Genomic DNA, 27,195 nt, shown 5'->3' with positions numbered 1-27,195 from the left:
CTGTAAGATTCATCCTTGTTATAGAAAGGAAAAGTCAGAAGAAATGATCGAGACACTGTGATCCATTCTTTGAATATTTTCCTTTCAGATTCAGGTACATCAAGAGAGACTCGTACGAGTGTGTAAAGGTCCATCCTCATGACAAATGGCGACAGCCAAACTAATTTTCTTGGTGACCTTATCTAAATTAGTTAGAAAATAACACTTCAGATTTATGACTGGTTGCAATTAAGCCCTTTGATGCTTTCTAATTAAACCTGTAAAGATTTATTTCTGTATTATTCCTTGGGTAATCCTTTAAAAATGATAAAAATGTAAATGAATATTACCCTCCAAAGGAGCTGTTTCTGTTTATCCTAAATTAGACTCATATCTTTCCTTTCAAATGATTATATTTCAGGTTCCCATTTTACACTGCTCCAGTACAAATTTCACGCCCCGATCTTAAATAATTTATTTTTAAACTTTGCACAAATGTTAGACGTAATCTCTTGGAATAGAAATAAAACAAAACCTGCTCTATTGTAGTCTTCTTTGCATGTCCCTCATTTTAGAACTTGGTTCCACTTCACGTAGCCAATATTCAAAGGTTATTTTAAAAAAATATTAGAAGGTTAGTATCATCGTCAAAATAAAGCATTTTACTATAGCCATGTAGCAATATTCAAAATTTCTTCAAGGCTTTATCTGAGCAAAAATGTGTTCTTCATAGTGACTCTCCATAATAAGATTATATTTGCTCAGAAATGTTCAATTTGTGTTCTGTGTTAATTATGCAAGTGCTGAAATTACGCAGCTCTGACCAGCATGGTTTCCCATTCATGTGTCCTCTGCTTCTTCTCTCCCCAGGTGAGTACAGCTACCTGGGGACTACTCTTCGCCAGGTGTCTATAGAGCCCATGCCTTCCCTCTTGGATGTCAGACAGCTCATCGCCCTGTACGGGGTCTTGCCACTAGGTAAAGACTCCTCGCGCCCTGTTGTGCCTTTTCCAGAAGCAGGGGTGTGCTGCTTGCTGGCTTTGACGGTGTCTTCCTGGCTGGTGTCAAAGTGCGTTGTGGCTTAACTCTTCCTCTTGAGAATTCTGTGGGAGGCTAGTTCCATTGCGACGGTGCATCCCGGAGCCCACAGAAAGGCCCTACCCAGGAGCATGTCTGTACCATTGTTGAAGGCCTGCTTAACATTCTGGGCCGAAGGTCCTGTCGGCCGTCCTCTGGAGAGATCGCAGCCAAAGCAAGCACCTGCAACTACAATTAAGCAACTAGGCAAAGGGCTAAAGCTAGGCCTGCCTGTTACACACAGGCTTCTGTTACTCGGTCCCTTACAGAACTGGCCCTTCGGGAGTCAGTGACAGTGTGCTTCATGGACCTAACGGATCAAGGCTCTGCCAGTTTTCACTGAAGTCCAGTCTAAGTGCTAAATGAGATTCCATCGTGATTGTTCAGACAGACGGCCCGAGGCTCTGCAGTGCACCAGAGGTGCCAGGAGGGTGGGCTCTCCGTAACGGACATGTCTGCTGCCCTCATTCACGTTTATTTTTTATGACTACATGTATGGCCTGACTCACCTGGGGCAGAGGCAGGAACTCCAGCCAGGCTGTGCTCTGGTGACAATTTTGAAATAGAAATCACATTTTGTTTCTTTAATTTGCTTTAAAATGAGATGGAAATAGTTTGGACACGTAATATTGTTCCACTTTACTTAACTAAGAATGTAAACCTATTGGCAAGAAATAGTTCATTCCTCTTTTAACTTAATGCCAGAAGTAGAAAATGGAATTTGGGGCCAACATAAATAATATATATGTATATATAATAAATATATAATACTTTTGGGGTCAACAAATAAATACTTTTATATTATTATTTATAATATATGTTATATTATAGATATAATTTTATATTATTTATAAAACATAATGTCTATAAATATTTATGGTGTTCCTGTAAATAAAATAAGTAGATTAGCTCTCAACCTTTATCACAGCTGTAAGGTGGTAGAACAGAGAGCACGAAGAGCTGACTGGTTTTTTTTTTTGTTTTTTTTTTTTTAAGATTTTTATTTATTTTTTCCTTTTTCTCCCCAAAGCCCCCCGGTACATAGTTGTATATTCTTCGTTGTGGGTCCTTCTAGTTGTGGCATGTGGGACGCTGCCTCAGCGTGGTCTGATGAGCAGTGCCATGTCCGCGCCCAGGATTCGAACTAACGAAACACTGGGCCGCCTGCAGCGGAGCGCGCGATCTTAACCACTCGGCCACGGGGCCAGCCCCATGAGCTGACTGGTTTTTAACAGAATTCCTCACAAATGAGAATGTGGGATGTTTCATCCTCGGCTGGCGGGTTCCAGGTGACGGATGTCGTGTCCAAGCTGGCTAGAAAGCATCAGAAGAAGGTTGTTCTGGAAGCATCCTGTTCAGACCCTCCTTTCGTCAGTGAGGACCCTGAAGTCCCTATGGGCTACCGACCTCTCCAGGACCACAGGCAGCGGGCACTTGTTCTCATGACCGGTCTGTGTGTGTGTAATGCACAACCAGATCAGGATGACAGAGAAGTGCATTCGCTGATCAGCCTTCGAGTGCTTCGCTGAAATTTCATACATGCAAAGTAGGATCCTGTTACAAAAAGGAGTGTGCTTGTTGGCCCCAGTCGCTCAGGTCACTCTTGCCAGGACGAACCAATGGGGTCGCTCGGCACAGGGCACTGAGGACCCACTGCAAGGCCACTCTCCAGCCCTGGCCAAGCCTCACAAGCTCCTGCTGGCCTCCAGGCTTTCAGGAGCCTCAGCCTGGGCTCCTAGGACCAGATTAAAGCTTTGAAAGCCCCCTGGGCAGATAAGGGAATGCCCAGGAAGCACCTGGGCAGCATTCCCCCTTTGTCCAGGAAATATTACTGTCCCCCCAGAGCGTGGAGGGAGAGAAGGAAGGGGCAAGGGTGCTCACGGAGCAGAAACAGCTGCTCAGGAGTTTTAATACGTTGTCTCACTTCCCAGCAGAACCCATCCAGGTGGACATTGGACCTGCTTTTACAGATGAGTAAGCGTTTTAGAGTCCAGGGTTAGGACACAGGACACTGGCCTCCCTGTGAATCTTTAACCCTGCCAACGTTGAGAAGGGTGAATGCACAAAAGCCTGCAGATTTCCTCTGTCTCTTAGTCAGTCTACAGATTTTTTTAAAACCGCCATTAAAAAGTGAAATGGACAGGAAGAGCTGTGGGCACTGACCTGTGTGCCCCTATTGACTCCCCAGCCACCCCAACCCCATCTGATGCGCTGTCCAGAAGTCAGCGACACCCCAGGTGCAGAGGCCTTCCTGGACCGGCCTCTTCACCTCTCTGAATGACCTTGGTGACCACTCCCTTCATTCTGGAAAGTCACTTCCATGGAGTAAATGACACACATGCTCCTGGGTCTTTCCCGCCCTTGTGCCTGTCCCTGCTGCTGCCCCCTCCCCAGATTCTGTCCTCAGCACTATTCTGTCCTCCGCCCACCCCTCTCAGGACCTCTCCCTGCCCCTGGGCCTCAGCCAGCACCCTCAGCAAATCTGCAGCCCCCAACTACCTTCTAGGGACCTCTATGGCTGGCAGCAGTCTGTGTCCCCACCCCTTGCTGTCCCCTGCTACCTTGCCAATCAGAATTATCTGCCATTCACCCAGTACCCACCTGACTTCCCGCTCCAGGCCTGCCGTCATCGTGTCCCCGCTCCCTTGGAATCTTTTCAAACGTCCCCTTCACTACACGTTCCAATTCTGCCCCTTCTTCAGAGGCCAGATCAGATGCCACCCTCTCCTGAAGTCCGGCCTGAGCCACCCCATCCGCCAAGCTGGCATTAGTTTCCTCTCTGAACTCTCTGTGGCTCTCATGGATCTTAGCACTATTCGCCTCCCGTTCTAGTCACATCCGCTCAGGTTTAGCTCCCCTCCTGACCATAAACTCTTTACAGCAAATCCTGAGGCTTCTCCACATTGGAACCCCCAACAGCCCCGGCCAGGACACCAACTGAACAGCCCTCAATACCTAGGAGTTGAACGGAAGACCCAAGGAATGGCATCTCTCTCCTGTCCTGGAAGACGGTGTCTCCTTTATCACGTTACTTGACTGTATTCCTCACTAATCGCAAATAAAGCAAGCCTAGTAATCTCATTTGAAACAGAACTTGCTCAAAACTATTTTCCAAGTTTATGTGGACTATAGTAGGTAACCATAAAAATTGTTTCTAATTATTAGGTAAATTCCTTATATCTTTTCAACTACACAAGAAAAAAAAAAAGGAAAGCTCAATAATTAGTATAATATTGATATATTTTGCAGCTGATCAAAAAGTGCCCAGAAGTTGGCAAGCTCTGCTTTGGCGGCCCAGGGTTCGCGGGTTTGGATCCCAGATGTGGACCTATGTACTGCTCATCAAGCCATGCTGTGGCACTGTCTCACAAAGTAGAGGAAGATGGGCACAGATGTTAGGTCCGGACCAATTTTCCTCACCAAAAAAAAAAGTACCCAGTAGTTGACCAAAAGCAAACTAGCATGATGGTCAATGTTTCCATCACAAGCACTTGCCAGGATTTAGTTCCATCCACTTTATAATTACTCAGTGCCCACAAGTGCTCCACTTGGGTTCAGGAGCACAGAAGATACTCAAGCCAGAGTCCCAATCTGGGCTCGAAGGAGGTGGACAGTGTGGTTGAGAGCACGAGGCATAGAGTGACTGCATAATAACTCAAGTCACTTTATTATCAGGTGTCAGGTTGACTCTGCCTGTACCGACAGGCTAGACACCAGGGCAGAAGAATGTCCAGGCTACTGCCACCTGGATCTTGGTTTTTCCTTTTGCCTCCTAAGAACAACTAATGAACACTCCCCAGTCCACCTCCCCACCCGCCTCCACATTCCTCTTGCCAAGCTTTCAAAGGATGTAATGCTGCCGCTGACAAGCAGAGAAGCCTCCAGCCCCCTCCCCGAAAAATGCCAGAGGTAAGTTATTGCAGGAATGTTCTTTAAATTTATGAGTTTGGGGAAAATACTAGGATGAGGGATAGGAGAGAAGCGATGTACCGAATACCCAGGGAGACCCTATGGCTGCACCTCGAGCCCCGACATAGACGTTAAAGGTGAGCCAGCTGAGACAGAAGGCGTGCCTCTGCTTCGAAATACTTTCAACACATCCATCACTGTTGCAGAAACGGGGGTCGATCCGTGGAGTCATGGCCTTGAGGAATCTGAGTCTAGGAACCACATATTTTCTTGGCAGGACTTTAGAGCCTTTCCTCTGCCTTTTTTAGGTTCTGCAGCAGTGCACGAGAAAGCTCCTTTGGTGAAATCCCTGCTGTTGGCAGGGCCGTCGGGGGTAGGGAAGAAAATGCTGGTCCATGCCATCTGTACCGAAACGGGAGCCAACCTCTTCGACTTGTCCGCAGCCAACATTGCGGGGAAATACCCCGGCAAAAATGGCCTCCAAATGATGCTGCATATGGTCTTCAAGGTATCTGTTACATGTCTTGGTTTCCAGTTCTCTGTCTTTCAAACTACATTTTCAAATCCTGCAATTAGTTTCCTTAAAGCAGCTAGCACGGACCCTTGCAGTTAATTTCCTTTGGCTGACAGGCACGTCCCTCTTAAACCTCCCGATTGCATCCTCCTGTAAATTACTTACTTATTGCATCTGGCTGAGCATCCAAAAGTTAGAGACAGCTTCTTTCTTTGCATAAACACCCTGCTGTGCCATCCAGATCAGCCTCCTCCTGCCACAGGAATCCTTCCTGGAATGCTCCCACGTCTCATTGAAAATTAAATCGATGATATCTGTTTTTAGCCCATCTCCCCTCAATAATGGCATCAGATATTTGCATTTTGGGGTATTCTTTCTCACATGATCAATTGCCAATGTATGGTACCTTCTGCACATCAGCTCCTGACACAGCTAATAAGAGGAGCCTGCAGGAAGCCAAGCTGACCACAGTAATGTAAATGCTCATTTATATGGCAGGGCTAGAGAACCCAGTGTCCTAAAAGATCCATGCACTCCGCAGCTCTTATCTTAGATGAGCTCTTCACTTTCCTGGATCTCCGTTTTGTCATCACCAAAATGAACGAGTCAAACCGAATGATATTGAGGTGCTTTGTCGACCCTAAAAGCAATGATTCTCTTATATAGTTCAGATATAGAAGATGATGGTGATAGATAGATGATAGACGGATGATAGATGATAGACAGATGATAGATAGATAATCACAGTTACATATAGACGCAATATGCATATATGTATACACACACACACACACACACACACAAGGATTACCAAGTTTTAAAGCATTTTGGTACAGAATATTTATATGTGATATTACAACTTCACAAGATTTCATTTTTATTTGGTTGAGTACCTCAAGGTTATCCTTCTGCTGTTCAATTCGCTTTTAGTTGCTAGAATGCCAGATAGCCAGCTTTTGCTATATCAAAATGTACACAGAGCAGGGACCATCCCATATGTGGGGCTAGACGTCAGTTCTGCATACACTTTCCAGGGGCCTCTAAAGCATGGGGAGTGGTTATAATAAACGGTTGCTCATAGGAATGGTTCCTTTTCTGTATCATCCTAGCGGCCATAAGTGGGAAACTGATGGTGATGGGGTTTCTTCCCTTAGCCAAATGGTCCAACCCTGTGGCAAGTTAGGACATTCCCCGCTCTCCATTTCTCCCTTGCTGGTCCTAAAGGAATCCATGGAAAGGAATTTGGAAGAACTGGGAGAAAGGAGAGGAAGAAGGTCGACAGAGAATAAAGACTGTTGAGCTATTTAATAGAGCGCCTCACAGGGCTGGGTGTCTCACAGCTTTGTTTCGTTTTATGGAACCTTCACAGCAGCCCAGTGAAGAGTCCGTCCTAATCCCCATTTACAGATAAAGAGATGGGGCTCTGAGACCTTAGTAACTTGCCCAAGGCTACCGAGTTCAAGCGGCTGAATCGGGATTCAAACCTAGGTCCTTCTCTTCTTTATCCTCCTGCACTATTGCACAAATCTTAAGGGTATATTTTCATGAGCTTTGAAAAATGTGTACAACTGTGAACCACCATTTTCAGGTGCTTTTCGGTCCTTGTATAACTTCTTTTTTGAGATGTCTGTTCAAGCCATTTGCCTACTTTCCACTGGACTATTGGTCTTGCCATTTGTAAGAGTTCTTTACATATTCTGGATACAAGATCTTTGTCAGATACATGTATTACGAATGTTTTCTCTCATTCTCTAACTAGCTTTTTCATTTTCTAATTGTTTTGTTGTTGTTGTTTCTTTGTCCTATCAATTACTGAAAGAGAGTGTTAAACCCGCAACCGTGGCTGTGGGATTCTGTATTTTCCCCTTCAGTTCCGTCTTTGTCTCCCAGATGTTGAAGTTATGAGATGCAGCCGCGTCCAGGATTGTTATGTCTTCCTGATTGGTTATTTTATCGTGATGGAATGTCCCTTTTTGTCTTAGTAATACTCTTGGTCTTAAAGTCTGTCTAGCCTGCTCTTAATAGAGCCGCATCAGCTTTTTTTATACTCTTTTATTTTCAATGTCTTTATAGTGGAAGTGCATTTCTTGCGCATAGCACGTGGTTGAGCGTTGCTTTCTTATTCAGTCTGACAACATATGCCATTGAGTTGGAGCATCGGCTCTGTTTACGTTCAATGCAATTATTCCTATGGTTGAGTTAGGTCTACCATTTTGCTGTTTCTTCTCCATATGTTCCAGTTCTTTTTTCATTCTTCTGTTTCTCCTTTCCTGCCTTCTTTTGGGTTAACTCAGTACTTTTTAGTATTTCATTTGCATCCCTCAATTGTCTTCTTAGCAATGCCTCTTTCTTATTTTTTAGTGATTGCTCTACAGATTACAATAGTCATTTTTAACTTATCATAGTCTACATAGAGTTAATACTGTACTATTTTACATAAAATGTGAGAACCTTATAATAGTGTAATCCATTTATTATCCCTTGTCCTTTATGCTTTTATCATACATTTTACATCTAGAAATGTTTTAAACACCACATTAGAGTATTGTTATTTTTGCATTAGTTGTTTGTCTTTTAAAGAAATTAAGAGGAAAAAATGTAGTATTTTACACTTACCCACAAATTTACCATTTTTGTTATTCGTCACTCCTTTCTTTTGACCCAAGTTTCCACTTGGTGTCATTTCTCTTTCAGCTGAAGAATTTCCTTTAGCATTTCTTTTAGTCCAGGTCTGCTGGCCTCAAATTTTCTTAGCTTTCATTTTATTTTTAAATGCCTTGCATTGCCTCCATTTTTGAAGAATATTTTTGCTGGACATAGAATTCTGAGTTGATACATTTTCCTTTCCACACTTTAAGGATGTTTTTCCATTGTCTTCTTCCCTCCATTGTTTCTGATGAAAAGTTATCAAAAATTCAAATTGTTGATCTCCTGTGTGTGATGTGTCATTATTCTTTGAATGGTTGTAAGATTTTCTTTTTATTCTGGTTTTCATCAGTTTCACTTGATGTGTCTAGATGTTTGTGTTTGTTCTTTGTCCTTAAAGTGCTTGTGGCTCACTGTGCTCATTGAATCTGTCAATATATGCTTTAAATCAAATTTGGGAAATTTTTGCCCTTATTTCCTCAAATATTTTTTCTGCCCCATTCTCTCTCCTCTCCTTCTAAGGCTCCAATAACATATATATTTGACTGTTTCATATTGTTCCACAAGTCACTGAGATTCTGTTCTCTCCAGTTGACACATCAGATAATTTCTATTAGTCTGTATTCAAGTTTATCTACCCTTTCTTCTACCATTTCCAATCTGCTATTAAACCTATCTTATGGACTGATTCTGTACTTCTGATATTTTCCTTTTCAGTTCTAGAGTTTAAATTTGCTTATTTTTTGTAGGCTTTGTTTCTCTGCTGTAATTCTCCATCTGTTCGTTCAATATGACTATCTTTTCCTTTAAGTCCTTGACTTAACAGTTGCCTTATGATCTTTATCTGCTAATTTCAATACTGGGTCATCTTTGGGTGAATGTTTCTATTTGGCTGATTTTCCCTTGACTATGCATCACATTTTCCTGTTTCTTCATATGACTAATAATTATTTTATTGTATGTTAGACATTGTGGGATGATATGTTGTTGACATTCTGAAGCATGTTGAGCTTTGTCCTAAAAGCCAGTTAAATCGCTGACTGATCAGCTTGAACTTACAGAGTCTCTGTTTTCCATTTTGTCAGTGTGGGGATCTGTTTTGATTTTGCCCATAGTCCAGAGTAAATCCCTTCATCCTGGAATATAGTCTTTACTTTGAGGCTTCCATAGCAAGCCTGAGGTGTTTACCAAGCTCCTCTAACTTGGCATAAGCTCGGATCTGTGCTCAGTTCTTTTAGTTTTCCAGCTCTTGCTTTCCACCAAGCTTCTTGGAATCTTCCCTCCTGCGTGCACACTTCCCAAGTTAGCCCAGGATTTCAAGGCAAGTTGGAATTTAAAGACCGGCAGCCTGATTTGTGGCCTCTGTGTTCTTAACCACCAACTCTAAGCACTAAATTCCTTGGAGGAAAAGTAAAAGAAACCCGTCTCTTGCCCAAGAGAACACCTAAATTCATTCATTCTAAACACCACATTTTGTTGACATTGTCAAGTAACAGACAGAAGCACACAAATATAGAAATTGGCATTTCATAAGCATCTATATATCCCAGATCCTTTTCTACATTTCTCTGTATTAATTCATTCCATCCTCACAACAGCCTTATGAGATAGGCACTATCATTATGCTCATTTTACTGATAAGAAAACTGAGGCACAGAGCATTTAGGTAATTTTGCTGGGTTGCAATGTGATGCACAGTCTGGATCCAGAGCCGCCAGGTTTGATAACCATTATTCAGACTCTCACTGAAGTAGGGCTGAACTACACCTCTCTTCTCCCACCTACCACATGGCTCAGTCACTCCTGGTGTGACTCTAGGACACAGCTAACATAATGTCATCATGATGTTCTCACGCTCAGGAAATTATTTGTTCCTGCTGCTAAGAGGTTTTTTCTTGACATCAGATAAACTGTCTTTGCATTTGTTAGAATCATTGCAAACTGACATTACGTGGACCACAAAATGCTGAATGTCAGTTTATCAAAATGTGGAACAGCACATTTATCCACCTAGGCCACTCCGTGTCAGAGTGCCTGACACACACCTCATTAAGCTTCACCTTCCCTGTGTATATAACTGATTAATGAAAGACCCAGAGGTCGCAGGAGTAGGAGTCATTCAATTAAAAATCGCACACAGCGAGGCCCCTGCATCCTGGCGTGACTGACAGAGCAGCTATCTGCCTTGCAAAGAGGTATTTGCTTTTAATTAACCAAGGGAAAGCGGGAAATTATGCCCATGCTGGTAAAGCAATGGCAGGAAGCCATAGTGCGTTCCTGTGTTATGTGAGCCATAGAACGGGGCCCGTGGCTTGAGTACAGCAAGATCTGTAGCATTTGCTGGAGAAGGTGAAATAACAGAAGGGCCTGGTTACTCATCACGTCTTCTTATAAAGAATTCCTGTTACTGAATTCATCTCCAGAGAGTAAAGAATGCAACTAAGTCTCCGTAGCATGGTGGTTGAGTTCACATGCTCTGCTTTGGTGGCCCAGGGTTCTCGGGTTCAGATCCAAGGTGTGGACCTACACACCGCTCATCAAGCCCTGCTGTGGTGGCATCCCACATACAAAATAGAGGAAGACTGGCACAGATGTTAGCTCAGTGACAAACTTCCTCAAGCAAAAAGAGGAAGATTGGCAACAGACGTTAGCTCAGGGCCAATCTTCCTCACCAAAAAAAAAAAAAAAAAAAAAAAACACAAGAGGAAACTGTTCATAATCTCACTTCTGACTGGTGGCATTTGCTTCACCCACAACACCTTGCACACGTGGAAACACCCTGGGGATGAGAGTCTCTGATTCATTTCAAAAGAACGAAATCAAATCCATTTTGTTACCATTACTTTTGGAGGGTTCCTTTATTTGACACACAATAACTTCAATAGATTAACAGCTGGGGGGGTTCCTTTAAGAAATGTGATTGCATGGGGCTGGCCTGGTGGTGTAGCAGTTAAGTGTGCACATTCCGCTTCGGCAGCCCAGGGTTCTCTGGTTCAGATCCCGGGTGTGGACATGGCACCACTAGTCAAGCCATGCTGTGGCAGGCATCCCACATATAAAGTAGAGGAAGATGGGCGTGGATGTGAGCTCAGAGCCAGTCTTCCTCAGCAAAAGAAGAGGAGGGTTGGCGACAGATGTTAGCTCAGGGCTAATCTTCCTCAAAATATTAAAAAAAAGAAAGAAATGTGATTACTGTACAAGTAAACAAATGTTATTTAAAATTCTCTCCTCTACAAAACCTATATGTGGAAAAGAATAGAGATCCATTTCACAAGGAAACAGAAATGTTTCTGACAATTAAGGAACACATGTAAATGATTAATATTTAACATATGTTTTGTGGACAAAAGAAGTTACGAAGGCAAGACACCAGCCTCCTCGGGTTTATAGCAGTAAATTGGGTGTGGAGGAGTAGGAAGGACTCTCGTTGTCTGGCCAGGAGTCCAACATGTGCTGAGGAGTTTTACACACTGTCTTTTTTAATTGCACCCATCCCTGATGAGGCAGGAATTAATGTCCCCAGTCTACAGACAAAAAAGACTCAGGCCCAGAGAGCTTAATTTGAGCAAAAAGACAAAAGAGCTAAAGGGCTGGCATCTGGATTTAAGCCTAGCTCTGAGTGCAGAGCCGTCACATGGCCCCCAGCCAGCCTCTGGGGGAGTGAAGGTTCCGTCACTCCCGGCCCTGTGCCTTCTTGGTGACCCAAGGGCAAGGCCATTCCTGGGCCAAAGTATCAGCGGGGGACATTGCGGCATGAGACCATGAAGGAACTGGAAGTTGTTGCATCCTGTTGGCATACCCGCCCGGGATGGCTCTTCTTCCTGAGTTCCCCCTTCCATGACCGTGCAGCCCCTCATGAGAAGGCCAGCGGGGACGGGCTGAGCCCAGGAAAGCAGGCCGGAGCAGAGAACTCCTCATCCTGAGCTCTGCGTCTTGGGAGAGATGTTGTCTCTTCCCCGTGGTCCTCGCGTCCTCCCTCCCTTCCTTTGCACATGATCCGGCCACTGAGGGCTACAACCGGAGGGAGAGCTGGCAGAGCAGCCTACGGAGGCCGCCTAGCCAGTGTCCGGTCTAGGCCACGTGGCCCACACTGGCCTGCGAGCCCGGACAAAAGGAGGCTGCGATGCTGCTGGTGCCTCCTCATTGGGCTCACAGCCAACAGCCTCTGGCCTCAGGCCAGAGGATCCTGCCCAGATGTGCTGGTGTCAACAGCTGGGCCAGGAGTCAGGCGATGGGGAGCCCAGCCAGCTCTGTTTGTATAGCTTACGGAGACTCCTCCTCCTGGTTAATAATGCAAACAAAGGCATTGTTGCTATTGGTGGGTGATTTTTGTTTTAAGCACACAGATGTGTAATAAATATGTTAGTCCCACCTTTGCAAGAAGGAGAAAGCAAAGATCTACACTTGACCCCAAAAAACAGCTGCTCAAGTGAGAGAGAGAAGAGAAGAGAAGAAAAAGGTAGAGAAGAGAGGAGGGGAAGGGAGAGGAGGGGAGAGAGAGAAACAGGACGTAGCCCTTTGTTGCAGGAAGGCAGGGACTGGTGACCGTAAGACCTGATGGGTCTGCCATCTGAAATCCAGGTCCCCTTCCACTGTGTCCTGGAGACAGTTTCAGGTTGAGGAAGGGAGCGGACGTAGGCATCAAAGATTTTTTTTTTACATAGACTCTATATTTTAGAGCAGTTTTAGGTTCACAGCAAAATTGAGCGGGAACTCCAGAGCAGTCCCACGTACCCCCTGAGGTGGGGTGGACTCCGCAGGGGGAGAGGGCGCCAGACTGCAGATGCCCCGGGCGTCGTCTCTCAGGAGGCTCTGTGACAACATTCTGCAGGCTGTAAGTCACCGTCAATACAGTGGGCATCTGCTCTTGTTCTGTGCTGGCATAACAGGGACGAGCTGGGACCCGGCGCCATGCCACAGGCATTAAGATTTTTAACCGACTTGGAAACACTTACAGCAGAGGGTGCCTGAAATGTGGGTAAAACGTGCCGTGGGAGGCTGAGTCTGGCCTTGCACACGGCATCCACCCCTGTGCTTCTCAGAGTTGGCCCAGAGTCCGTGCGTCTGGCGTGAATCCATTGGCCCTAGTGTAGTCAGGAGTGGGCCGGGAGGAGGAGAGGGCTCCGAGGAAAGTCCGGATGACTTGTAAGCCTGATGGCTGGCACCGTCCAGACACCTTCCTCTGGAGTACAGCCTGACAATCAGCAATAGCGTCCACATGTTCCTGTCACTAACGCTGACTTGGCTCCCCCCGCATCACCTGTCACAGTCTAGCAACTGTGCCTGCATCCCCACTCCCTCCTGGTCCTCTCCTCTGCCTCAGTTTGCCTTCCTTTCCATCCAGGGTAGGCTGAGCCAAGCTCCTGACTCTTTAATACACCTCTGCTCTTCTTCTGATTATCATTTATGGTTTATGCCAGCTAATACCCAGTGAGGACTTGAAGTAACTTCCACAATCTCGTAAAAGCTAATGCAGGGAAATAGAAGTTTAAAATAGCACTTTAAAATAGTGGAAATACAGAACAAAATGTCTTCACATATTAAGTATATTAAAGTATTTAAACAGAATCTAAGTGACTGCAGTGCAGGAAAGTGAGCCCCAGCTCTCCAATAACCCATACCTTTCCAACTCCTCCCCAATATGGCGGCACCTCGCTGGTGGCTGCCTGATGACTGTGCCCGGCAGCTCCCATTCAGATGTGGGAAGCTACATACTCTGCAGGCAGGGACCATGTCTCTCAGTTCCCAGATGTCCCCTGCCTCCCACCGTGGAGCCTGACACATCATAGATGCTCAGCAAATATGTATGGAATGGATAGACGGATGGATGGGTGGGTGGGTGGGTGGGTAGATGGATGGAAGAATGGATGGATGGATGGATGGATGGATGGGTGGATGGATGGGTAGGTAGATGAGTGCATGGATGGATGGATGGATGGATGGATGGATGGAAAGGTAGATGGGTGTATAGACTGCTGGATGGATGGGTGGATGGATGGGTGAATGGATGGATGATCCTTTTCAGTTTGGTAAACTGAGACACACCCACTGAAAAAAGTAGCTAGTGTTTTCCTGGAGTTCTCTTTGGCAAGCAAAATAGGACCCTTTCGAAAAGAACTTCCAAGGCTTCCAAGAGTCATTTGAGCAGATCTTGTTACTAACTCAAGCATGCCAAACACAAACAGGTTTTCATCGTTAAGCCATTATATCCTAACCCAAGAGAATCTAATTCTGATGGTGAATGTTTGACAACGTCTCTTTGGAGGATACAGAAGATCAAATCCATAAAACTCACATCGAGGGAGATGTCTTAATTGTTTGCTCGAGCTTCCAAGAATCTGACAAAGCACATGTGGGTGGAAATTCGTCTTTATTCCAGAAGTGACACAAAACTGAAAACCTGTAGCGATATTTGCTGGGACTGAAGAGCCCTCTACTGGCAGCTGAAGTAAATTACCTTTTGTAACTTCCGAAAAGTTCAATTATGAATTAATTACATTTAATTGCCCATGACCTCAAACTATCTGTGAGTAATTTAAATGACGGCTTTTCATCGCTAAATGAAAATGAAAAGAGCAAAGGATACCATTTTTCATTAACAAATTAGCAAAGAGGTTTTTTTTATTGCTAATACTTGTTGCGAAGAGTGTAGAAGCCAGATCCACTTCTTAGGACTGGAGGGAGTATAAATTGAGACCTCCCAGGAGTGCAGGTTGACAACACACATAAAAACATGAACAACACACAGCCTGCCGACCCTGTAGCTTCTCGTGACTCTGGTGGTGTTCTAAGGAAATGACCAGTCATGTGCCCAAAAGTGCTCTGAGCACTGTGGTTTAGTTAGAGTGCAGAAACCATCCACGTGTTCAAAAACAGGGGCTAGATCAATAAATTATGAGACAGCATGTTAAAATGATGTTGGAGAAGGAAATTTCATATTAAGGGAACAAGAATATAAAGCAGCGAATGTGGAACAATTTCAATTGTGCAAATACGGAAAAAAGTCTGCAAAGATAGGAAGTTCTCAATGGAGGGGGTGAAGAGCGTTGTTGAAGTCAGTCTGCATATGTATTCTGAAATCTTTACTAATGAATTTGCAATAACAGTCAGAAAGGACCGAATTTCTGGCAGACCTGTCTTCAGAGCTCAGCCCCGGTGCATCGGCAAATGTCCCTTGTGTCACCGGCACTGCCTGTGGCAGAAGGTCCGTGGCGCAAGGAAGACCAGCCCTTCTTATCTCCAAGGTCATCTCTGCCCCCTTTCCTCCCCATCCCACGCCATCTCCAAACTCTGCGCTGCCCATCTTTCTGAAAGACCTTTCTCTGTCTCTGTCTCTGTCTCTGTTGCATTCGTACCTCAGCTCCCTGACACGTGGCTTCTGTCCCCTCCATGCCCTGAGACAACACCAGTGACCTCCTGGTCATCAGACCCTCAGGCCAGCACTGGCCGCCGCTGCCCACTCCCTTCCTGCACCTGTGTCTTCTCTGGGCTCTGGGGACGGCTCTGTCTTCTGTGCCCCTTTGTCCTCTTTGGTGCTGCTCTTCCTTCTCAGCACCCCCCCCACCCCATCAACGTCTTCACCTGGTGGTCCCACCTCCAGCCCTCGTGTGCCCTCATCCACTCTCCCCCTTTACTTGGGAATCCCTCCATCCATTCCCATGGCTCCACTCCATCGTTGGCTGCAGCCCCAGGCCACCCTCACAGCCTCACGTCTGCCTCCTCTTCTACTGGGGGGCTCCTTGAGGGCAGGGGCCCGGGCACCTAGCTCAGTGTCTGGCGCGTCAACGCTCCTCTGTAAACATTTCTTGATGGAAGAGATGAGAGAATGGCTCTCATTCTACATGCTGGGCCAAAAATAATACAGCCAGTCTTTCTTCCCTATGACTGTCTTTCAACTATTTGAAAACAGTTAACTTACCCCCTTGAGTCTTCTTTCACCCAAAGAAAAGAGCCTCAGTGCCTTCGGTCCTTCCTGGTAGGAGGTTTTCCTCCTGGGAATGCCCAGTTTTCCATGCCTCTCTTCTCTGCCCAGAACTGAGCACGGTCACCAGGTGTCCCCTGACCAGCTGGCCACTCAGGAAGGTCAGGAAAATCAGAGATTCAGGCTCAGGAGGACAAGAGAGTGATAGTTTTAGAGTTCGTCCTGCTGGAATGAAAGATGATGGTGGAAGATACAGGTCAAGGGTAACGAGATGCTCTGGAAGAGGCCTCATATGTCCCACGCAACATGGCAGCGTGCTGCCTGGTTCACAGCACAGGCCTGGGGTGTTGGGCAGACCCAGGTCTGATTCGGGGTCTGACACTTCTCCGGTGCTTGTGGGGCACTTTCCTTGCCCCTCTCTCTGCCTCAGTGACCTCAAGTATAAAAGGGGGGAAGGTGTGGGACGTGCTTGGCATGGTATGTGGCACGTGGCGAGGGAGGGCAGAATGGTGCCGTAGATACCAAGACACTTTGCAAATAAACGTTCCTCGTATTGTTACCATGAAAGAACTCTCTTGGGAAATGTTTTCTGTTTCATTTGATCATAATGGAGCACTTCCAAACCACGTCACCGCCAGAGTCCTCCACACAGCCCTGTGGGCCCTGAAGCAGGTGACGGGGCCTGGGAAAGAAATTCCTGCACAGGTGTGTGTGAAAAATACAGGAAGTGTGGAATTCCCCATGCGCTCTGAAAGAGCATCAAGTTCAGGGAACAATGGTTAACTTTCCACATTCAATGGAACGGTGGGGCCAGGTTTTCAAAACAACTTTAAACAAGGTGCCAGAAATAAGACTGTTGGTCTGAAAAGGATCCCCAGCTAAGAAGATTCCTGTATCTCAAGTCCATCCAGGCAGCTGACTTTGTTAAAAGCAGAAAGAGGAAAAGTGCCACTGAAGTCCTTGGTACCCACATCTGCGATTCCCATTAAGAAAAGCTGGATTGGGAGAAGAGAGGCGCACAAATGAAAACTATGGAAAATCCTCTGCTTGCCAGATGGCCATGGGAGAGGCGAGGTCTGTGGCATCGACAAGAGCACAGTTCAGCCTAAGACAGGAGACAATTGTTTCTGGGAAAATTGTTTTTCCACTGGTTTCAGTTCTAAAACTAAGATTTTTTTAAGAGGGGCTGAAAAGAATAAGATCTTGCCTTTGTTATTATAAACAAAATATCTTTTGCCTAAGAAGCTGGAAACCTTTTACAGACAGTATCTCGTTTCTTACTTTTGTTGGGGGGCTGGAAGTAGGCAAGATTTTTTAAAAATTATTTTATTGAGGTCATATTGGCTTATAACACTGTGTAAATTTCAGGTGTACATTATTATATATCGGTTTCTGTATAGACTGCATCGTGCTCACCACCAATAGTCTAGTCTTTCTGCATCACCATCCTTATGTGCCCCTTTACCACCAACCCCCTTCCCCTCTGGTAACCACTAATCCGTTCTCTTCATCCACATCTTTGTTTATCTTCCACATGTGAGTGAAATCACACAGTGCTTGTCTTTGTCTGGCTTATTTCACCTAACATAATACCCTCAAGGTCCATCCATATTGTCCCAAATGGCACAATTTTGTCTTTTTTATGGCTGAGGAGTACCCCGTGGTATATATATGCCACATCTTCTTTATCCAATCATCCATTGGTGGGCACTTGGGTTGCTTCCCCGTCCTGGCTATTGTGACTAATGCTGCAATGCACATAGGGGTGCATGAGTCTCTTTGAATTGTTGATTTCAAGTTCTTTGGATAAATACCCAGTAGAGGGATAGCTGGGTCATATTGACTTACACTCAAAATAGCTTTGGTGGAACAATGGTTCCTTGGAGGTGGCCCCCGTGACACTTTAGGCCACGTTGGAAAGAAGTTGAGGGACTTAAAGTAAGGAACTGGGAGAATGGGCTAACTGATGGAGTTGAAAGAGATTAGGAGGGAAATGGATAGACTTTGGGATTGTGAGATGTGGCTTGGAGAGGCAAGGGCGGATACCCAAGTGTCTGGCTTGAGCAAATGAGGGAACCTGTGGATGTGGCCGTGCTTCCAGCACAGACTCGGCAGCCATCAGCCCGGCCTTGCAGCCTGCTTCTGCCGCTTTCTAACTGTGTGACCCTGGACAGGTCACTTAGCGTCTCTGAGCCTCAGTTTCCCCATCTACGAACAGGGATAATAATAATGGTACCTGCTTTCTAGTACAGCAGTGAGGGTGAACAAGTGATTGCAGGTGAAGTCCTCAGAGGGGAGGATGTGCTGGCTCCGTGCTGGCCCTGACCATGCATGGGACTCCAGGTGGATGCGTGTGGCCCAGGTCTGGCACACGGCTGCTCGCTAACTGCTGGCACTCATTGTTACTGTCACACCATGCCACGCCACCTCAGTACTGGGATTAAAACTTGCGATTCTGAATTCTTAAACTCTGTGGTCCTGGGTCTAAAAAGTAACGCCTGCCAAACCGTAGTTGGCTGGTACTGATTCCTCTCTGAACATCCCTGTTGGGGGGTCCATGACTGCACCAGCCCAGGTGTCGGACTGGCACCAGGATCCAGTTAAATCCACTTTTGTCTTTGAACGTGCATAATCTGCTTCCCTTGGGACATAATGCTGGGGGACCAGGCACGGCCACAGCATTCCTGATGATTTTTCCATCGTTTGTTAAATGCCTGTCTTGGTTTAAAAATCACGCCTGCTGCCTTAATGATGTTTTAAGAAATATAAAAATAGGAGTCCGTAACACTGGATTCTCTGTAGCTGGAGACAGCTTTGATCTGTCTCAATTTCGCACAAAGCACAAATTGTTGCAAAAACGCCCAAACTTCGCTCTCATGGGGGCGCTTTGAAGAGACCGTTAGGTGTGTGGCAATTATTCGCGGGCCCAGGGTAAGTCCCAGCGCTGTTGCCGAGCCCAGCCCGCCCTGGAGCGGCTCAGAGCTACTTTCCAGGCGAAACCTTGGCCACAAAGGCACAGCCACACGGAAACGAACAAATGGCGTCAGGGGGCCCCTTGTGCTGAGACGGTTTTTCTCACGATGAGCAAACTTGAATAAAGCTGGGAGCAACAGACGAGGAGGCTGTAATTAAAACTCGTGGCCCGATTCCCTGTTTGTTTGCAGCAGAAAACCGTTGGTTTATTTCAAACCAAATCAAGTGGAGGTGCTCAGCGTCCTGGAATAGAATGTGCAGCCCTCCAGGGTGTCCATAAGGTGGGAGAGGAGGCCGCGGTGGTGCCCCCACTGCAGGGGAGGAGGGGTACGGTGGCGCGTGCTGTGGAGCCCCATCAGGCTCTGCCACCCGCGAGAGCCATCACAGGGAGCCGTCAAGTCATGCTGTTGGCTGGGGCTCAAGTGCATGCCCAAGAGCGAGTTGCCTTTCCAACCGAGACCCTCCCTTCTCCTTGCAGGTGGCCCACCAGCTCCAGCCCTCCGTGGTGTGGATCGGAGACACAGAAAAAACCTTCTACAAGAAAGTCCCCAGCGCCGAAAGGATGGTGAGGGTTACTCCAGCCGTTCTTCATTTGGCCCTTTCTTTCCTCTGAGGGGCCCCTGACCCGGGACCCCCCTCTGCTTCTCGAGAAGGTCTTGCTTTTTTGAGGGAGGAACAAAGCAGAGGGGCAGCTGTCGCTCTCTGTGCTGAGTATTTGTCTGTATTTGAAAGGATCCAGTGGTCTGATTTTATGAGACAATTTAGTAAAAAAAAAAAAAAAAAATGAAAGAAAGCATGGAAGAAGGTGGGAGGGGGAGCTTCAAGCCCAAGTAGGATTCGGAGGTAAGAAACAATCTGGAGAACTCCGCTCCGTCAGAGTAGACGGCACACATCGGAGTTATGATTAGGATTTCCTATTGTTCATAATAATAAATAGCAAAAGGCCTGAAATTTATGAACAAAGGCCGTCAATGAAACTGCTAAGTGCGTGCACTGGGGGCCTCGGGGGAACCGCCTTTGAATTGCTTCCTTCCTTCTTTTCTCTCCTTTCAATGGCCCCCCTCCCCCGCACTTCCCCCCACCAATCGCCAGCAAATTTCCCACAAGTTTAAAAAAAAAAAAAATTGCAGCTACACATGATTGTTATTCCACATCAATTTGCACCAAAGCAAATAGTGGTTAACTGTGAATTTCTGATTAAATTCATAAGGATTTTAATCACTTTGGATCCTTATGTATTATACATCATTTTTAGCAGGTAGAGATCATTTGGATAAAGAGCGAAAGCTCAACCTCTCCTTCCCCAAATGAGCCTTGATTGCCCTGTCATTTCAGAAACTAAGAGGACTCATTTATTATTTAATCCGGGAATGTAGTAGTTAGCTCCCTCTGCTGGCGAAGTGGGTGCATTGGAAAAATAAAAAAGTCCACGCTGAGGAAACTTGAAGGCAGTTCCTACGAAGCAGATGAGAAAGCTAAAGAGAGATGCAGCACGGTGTTTGGTCCAAGGTGTCACACACACCTGATGTCATCAGAAGCTTTGTCACATTAACGGACAAGGGCTACTGGCTCTCCCACTGGACATCAGCCTGGGGAGTGGGAAGTCGGGCAACTTGGGTTCCAGGCTGCTCTGCCTTTAACCTTAGCTGGCTGTGTGTCCGTGAGCAAGTAACTTAACCTCTCTGAGCTTCCACTTCCTTACTGTCTAAGAGTTTCAAGGAGAACAGCCTCCGAGTTCATGAAGCCCCCCTTGCATTCTCTCTCAGGACCCCCTCGAGCTGTCGGCTTGCTGTCAGCAACTTCAGCCGTCCGCCCATCTGCACACCTGAGTAGGTGGACAACATGAGGCATGTGACACGCTCATTTATAAGGGAGCCAAAGGAGCACTGGGGCAGGGCTAACGGGGGCCTTTGAGGGAGAGCTGACGACAGGGAATGACATGTGGGTCCAGTAGGTGCCTCCCCTAAAGGGAACGCATGGGAAGGGGACAGACAGCCGCAAAGGTGGCGATGATGACAGACTCGAGTCTCCAGAACCGTCACCTGACTCGGCCCTCTTGTTGGTGACACCGAGATGTTCTCTCAGCACAGCCTCTGATTCCCACAGATATGGGTGCTGACCAGTTTTCTTCCTATGGAAAATGACAGCCTTTGGGGGCAGAGTCTTTGTTGTGGACAAATGGGACACTTACTCTGTCCACCTTTGCATTGGAAGCGTCCATTGCGTGTCCGGGATATTAACTGCACTGAAGACCATGGATCACGCCCTGGAATAAACCGCAGAGCACCTAGTGAATACAGAAGAGGAGTTTCCTGGTCCCTGAACATCCACAAGGCCAGCTGGGGGCCTGAGCCGTCCCGGTCCAGACAGAGCTGCAAGAGGCGTGCGCCCTCCGACCAGCAGGCCGGGACCCAGCTCCAACACCCCGACTTTGGGAGAGCGGAGTACGGGGAACCACGGCATGGGCATCCTCCAGCTGCACACAGGCCACGGGTCCCTGCTCACCCCACCTCCTGGGCCTGCCCCCCCGGAGAGCAGGGCTGCAGGGTTCCTGTGCCTTCCTGGGCCTCTGGGGCCAGGGCTGGGCCAGCTCTGCTCTCCTTCCCAGCCCCCAGCCTCTGACTCCTCCCTTACCCGAGTCCCTCAGCCAGCAGGGCCTGGGGCGGCCACGAGCACTGGCCATCCGCGTTCTGAAGGTGACCGGCCAACAGCAAGGGCAGCAGCTGCGTCGCGGAGGAGAGGAATCCGGGAGGCGTCACCAGTGGCTTCTCAGTGCATCGCTCGGCCACCTGGGAACCCAGCAGAGCATCTACCACCTGCCCCAGCATCTGTCCCAAAGGCATTGAGACACAGGGAAAAATTCCACCTGCAGAAAAACCAGGAGGCTGCTGTGCCCACTGCCCACAGCCCCGACACCAACAGCACCCCCAAAGCAGAGACCCGGTCCCCACGCCTAGGACAGGAAGCGGAGGCCCTGGGAGTACCATGCATATGTCAGGGAAGCACCCAGCAACCCTGGGAGGGGGGCAGCCTCCCACGGATTTGCAGAAGAGGACAAAGGCTCCATCCGAGAGGGCGCACAACTGGTTAGAGGTGGCCCTGGGACTCAGAAACGATTCCATCCGTCCGAATGCAGAGGCTGAGCCCTGCTCTCCAACTGGATGCCGCTCTCAGGTAGACGACACCGGGTGCCAGCCACTGGCTTCCCAGTCTGCCCTCCCGCGTGCTTCAACTACGCCCGCGTCCACCCCTCTCCACCCCCCGGGCTACGCTAAACCACATCCTGAGGACTGCCCGTGGGCCCGCGGGTCTTAGAGCCAAAGAGGCACAGCTCCGGAGTCCCCACAATCCTGACCACACACTGTCCCCTCCCGTCGTCCTCAACACCCTCAAGAAGGCTAGACTCTCAGGAAGACCCAGGGTCCTACTAAGCCCATCCCCAACACTCTTACAAACAGACCCCCAACCCAGGCGGATGCCTGGATGGTGCCCCTTCCCTTCTCCGCCTCCAGGGAGCAGAGCTGTCCTCTCCACCGTCTGCGGCTCCAACGCGGTGGGTCCGTTGTTTGTGCAGAGGCGAAGGCGGTAAAGAATGAGGCGCCACCGTCTGCGGCTGCATTTTCTGCACCATTACCCGCCGTTACCTCATCTCACAGGAGCCTTCCCCACATCACAATAGGGCCTCCGCGAGGGCATGGCTCGCTTTGTTGCAGCTGGCTGCGGCACTGGCTCGGTGGAGCGGACTGCAGAAAAGCAAAGTGAAATGGCTGCATGGATGCTAGGCACTCATTTGAAATTGCCCACAATAATACAGTTGCGTGGGGCTGGCAGCCCCAGCGGTGGGGGGCGGCGGCAGTGGAGGTGGCCCGGGGACGGTGGGGATGTTGACTGGCCTGATGGATGAGTGTGTGGGCCTCCAGCGTAATGGATGTGGCTCTGAACTGGAACACAGGTGGCCCGAGCACAAGGGAGCACTGATGGAGTGGCCTCACCTTTCCTTTCCATCCCCTTCTGATGGGCTGTGTCTCACCCTCAGTTAGGATGTCACTCTGGATGCTGCAGCCAGGATCAACATTTGTTATCCGAACAGACTAATTAAGTTCAAGTGGCCCTGCCATCTCAGGATGCACAGGTAGCAATATCATCTCCTGCCTCAGGACAGTGGACCACATCACTGTCACCATGGCGACTAGTCCACTGGGGAGACCACGCAAGTGTGTCTCTGCCCCACAGAGCGGCCAGCTCCACGAGGGCCCTTGGGTCAGTCCCCCTTCCACCAGTCTCTGCGCAGCTCCCGTGTGCACCCCGCATGTCCCAGTTGCCCCCACCGCCTGCACTCTTCTCCATCAAGCTTCTTAAAAGCCCGGTCTGTTCCCACCATCCCCGCCCACTCCTCAGCCGACACTGTCACTTGCTGCCTTCCAACTCCGCAGAAACCGCTCTCACAAAGTCCTTCTTTGACATCCGTTTTGCCAGTGAACACTTTGATCCCCTTCCTCTCCCTTTCTGCCATATTCAACGTGGTTCAAATGCCCCATTTTGTAAAACTCGCTCCTCCCTTAGCATCCACGGCCCTGCCCTCTCCCAGTCTCCTCATAGCCCGCCAACACTGTCTTCTGTGTCCCCTTCTCACACTTTTACCCACCCCTTAAAGACGTTGCTGCTCCCTGAGGTTCCCTCCCAGGCGCACGGCCTTCCTCTCTCTCCTTGCCTGCGTTGGGCACCATCTCTTGGCTTCCAAGATCACGGCTAATCCAACGACTGCGCCACTCGATCCCCAGCCCGCAGCTCTCCCCGCAGCCTCAGATGCAGTCACCCAGAATGCCCCACGGGACCCCTCCCCAACAACGCTACAAACTCACGCAGGGCCTGCCCCAGCTCCTCCTCCATCACTACCCACTGCTCCGCCTGCATTTTCAAAGGATTATTTAATTTTTTAAAAAAATATAGCCACTTTTCATAAGCGGGCTTTGGCTCCACCGTAGCAAAACGAATCCTGAACATTGCCAAACTCTCCAAGCCTCATCTAAGTGCAGTGGACTGTTTCCTGGCTCAGGGCTAGTGCTCCTGTGAGGAGCCGCCTTCCAGCATCTCAGCAGAGGGCTTTCCTGGAGTGCCAAGAGGCCAGGAGGCAGCTTTCCAGAGCTGAGCAGTTGAAGACGCACGGTCTGATACAACAGGAACTGATGGGAGCTTTTCACACAGTCATTTTGAGCTCTGTTGGCAATCTGGCCAGTTTCCTCCGAATCACAAAGCCCCCAGTGTTTCTGACTCTCCCCTTTCAAAATTTTACTCTTCACTAGAGCAGACCTGGCGTTGATTTCCCACCAGCACTTGGATGTCAGAATAATTACTCCCTTTTTAAGCACTTTGCCGGACAGGCACGGTATGCCATGCAGTCCTCTCAGCATCCCTATAAGTTAAGTTCTATGATTTTCCCCATTTCTCAGATGCAGGGACTAAGGCTCAGAGAAGTTGAGCAACCTGCCCAAGGTCACACAGCTGTTAAGAGCAGAGCCAAGATTGAGATCGAATCTGTCTGAAGTGAAGTCTCTGCACTTAAGCATTTGCTCCATCATCTGCCCGTTATAACGGAGTTCCTTCCTTGGGCTTTTTCTTTTTTTTTTTTTTTGCACACAGCTTGGCCCCCGAGGGGAAATTCAGAATCAAAGTAAAGGCCCAGCAAACACCCCTCCCTGCCCAGGCCAGCCCAGAAGCATGAGTCTGAGCAATGGCAGGTTTCTGTAAAGACCTGGGGTGGGGATGGGGGAGCAGCCCCTTCATGAACAGGTTTTCATTCTTATTGTCAGAACTGCCCACTTCTAGGATTTCAGGAAGTCTCATTCCAAATCATCCTCCTCCTGTGCTTTGCCCTCTTTTGAGTTCCTCTGTTCTCCCCAATGACCACTGAGTGTTTCCAGGGTGGAATCAGGGCCGTTGTTTCCTCCTGATGGAGCTGGAGCAGGCTCTGAACTCCTGTGGGTACCGGAGGAAATGGCAGGAAGACGCCTGGTGATCTGGCCTCAGGCCCAGCCTGCAGGATTTATTTTGCTGTAAAAACCCCATCTCTTTCTCTGCTGTGAGTTCCGTTACAAAAGGTCTCCTCTAAGCTGAATCCGACTATATAGAAAAAGGATTGTATACCATGCCCAAGCGGGATTTATCCCAGGCTTAATGTCCAAAAATCAATTAATGTGATACACTATATGATTAGAATGAGAGACTAAAACCATGTCATCATCTCAATAGCTGCAAAAAAAGCATTTGGCAAAATCCAACACCCTTCATGATAAAAAAAAAAAAAAAAAGACTCAACAAAGTAAGAAGAGAAAAGAACTTCAATCTGGTAAAGGGCAACTACAGAAATTCCACAGCTCATGTCATACTCAATGGTGAAGGACTGGATGCTTTTCCCTTAAGGTTTTCTCTTCTATCCAACATTATATTGGAGGTTCTCGTCAGGGCAAGTAGGGAAGAAAATGAAATAAAGGCATCCGTATTGTAAAGGAAGAAGTAAAACGATCTCTATTTGCAGATGACATAATCTCATATGGAGAAAATCCTAAGGAAGCCACTAAAAAAGTATTAGAACTAAAAGACAGGTTCAGCAAGGTTGCCAGATATAAGATCAATGTACAAAAAGCAACTTATTTCTATACACTTGCAATGAAATCAAAAGTTAGGAAAACAAGTCCATATATAATAACATCAAAAAGAGTAAGATATTTAGAAATAAGTTTAACAAAAGAAGTGCAAGACTTCTATTCTGAAAACTATGAAACATTCTTGAAAAAAGTCAAAGAAAGTCCAGATAAATGGAAAGATACATCACGTTAACGGATTGAAAAACTTAATATTGTTAAGATGGCAAGAATCCCCAAATTCATCTACAAGTTCAACGCAATCCCCATCAAAATTCCAAAATGGCTTATTTGCAGAAATTGACAAGCGGATCCTAAAATTCATACAGAAATTCAAAGGACCCAGAATAGCCCAGAAAATCTTGAAAAAGAAGAGCAGAGTTGGAGAACTCTCACTTTCCAGTTTCAAAACTTACTGAAAAGCAAAGCTACACCAATCAGGACAGTGTGGTCCTGGCATAAGGAGAGACGTATAGATCTATAGAATAGAACTGAGAGTCCAGAAATAAACCCTTACATTGACAGTCAGCTGATTTTGTGACAAAGTGCCAAGACAATTCAATGGAGAAAGAACAGTCTTTTCAACAAATGGTACTGGGACAACTGGATAGCCACCTGCAAAAAGATGAAGTTGGACCCCTACCTCACACAGTATACAAAAATCAACCCATAATGCATCAAAGACCTAAAAGTAAGAGCTAAGATTGTAAAAGCCCTTAGAAGAAAATAGAGGCACAAACCTTTGTGACCTTGGATAAAGCAGTGGGGTCTTAGATATGACACCAAAAGCACAAGCAACAAAAGAAAAATTAAATTGCATCGCATCAAAACTAAAAACACTTTTGCTATAAAGGCCATAATCAAGAAAGTGAAAAGACAACCCACAGAATGGGAGAAAATATTTGCAAATCATCTGATAAGGGACTTGTGTCTAGAAAGTCCAAAGAGCTCTTACAACTCAATAATAAAGAGATAAGTAACCCAACTAAAAAGTGGGCAAAGGATCTGAATACACGTTTTTCCAGAGAACATATACAAATGGCCAATAAGCACATGGAAAGATGCTGAACGTCGTTAGCCATCAACAAAATACAAATCAAAACTACAATGAGATACCACTTCACACCCGCCAGAATGGCTAAATAAAACAAAAATAGACAAAAACAAGTGTTGACAAAGATATGGAGAAACTTGAACCTTCGTCCTCTGCTGCTAGGATTGTAAAATGGTGCGGCCACTTTGGGAGACTCTGACATTCCTGCAAATGGTTGAACACAGAGCAACCAAATTACCTAGCAATTCAATTCCTGTGTATGTACCCAAGAGAAATGAAAATACGTGTCCACACCAAAGCTTGTACACCGATGTTCCTAGTGGCATTATTCACAATAGCCAAAAAGCAGAAACAGCACAAACGTCCATCAACTCATAAATGGATAAATGAAATACGGCATATCCATACAATGGATATCATTCAGTGATTAAAATGAAGTACTAATATATGTCACGACATAAGTGAACCTCAAAAATATCAT

At 47.0% G+C, this 27,195-nt stretch overlaps 1 protein-coding gene across 4 annotated transcripts in view; it reads left to right on the top strand.

Moving 5' to 3' along the window:
• IQCA1 (IQ motif containing with AAA domain 1) overlaps nucleotides 1–27,195 on the top strand; it is a 162,499-nt gene that overhangs the window by 119,653 nt on the left and 15,651 nt on the right. For all 4 annotated transcript variants that reach the window (XM_070269560.1, XM_070269558.1, XM_070269561.1 and 1 more), the window contains 3 exons: nucleotides 850–957; nucleotides 5,274–5,473; nucleotides 19,498–19,584. In XM_070269560.1, the coding sequence (XP_070125661.1) occupies nucleotides 850–957; nucleotides 5,274–5,473; nucleotides 19,498–19,584 (395 nt within the window). The remainder of the gene's footprint in view (nucleotides 1–849; nucleotides 958–5,273; nucleotides 5,474–19,497; nucleotides 19,585–27,195) is intronic.

Source organism: Equus caballus, chromosome 6, assembly GCF_041296265.1.
Source record: "Equus caballus isolate H_3958 breed thoroughbred chromosome 6, TB-T2T, whole genome shotgun sequence".
Taxonomy (NCBI): domain Eukaryota; kingdom Metazoa; phylum Chordata; class Mammalia; order Perissodactyla; family Equidae; genus Equus; species Equus caballus.
The sequence above is the reverse complement of the archived record's forward strand: the minus strand, read 5'-3'. Positions and strand labels throughout refer to the sequence as shown.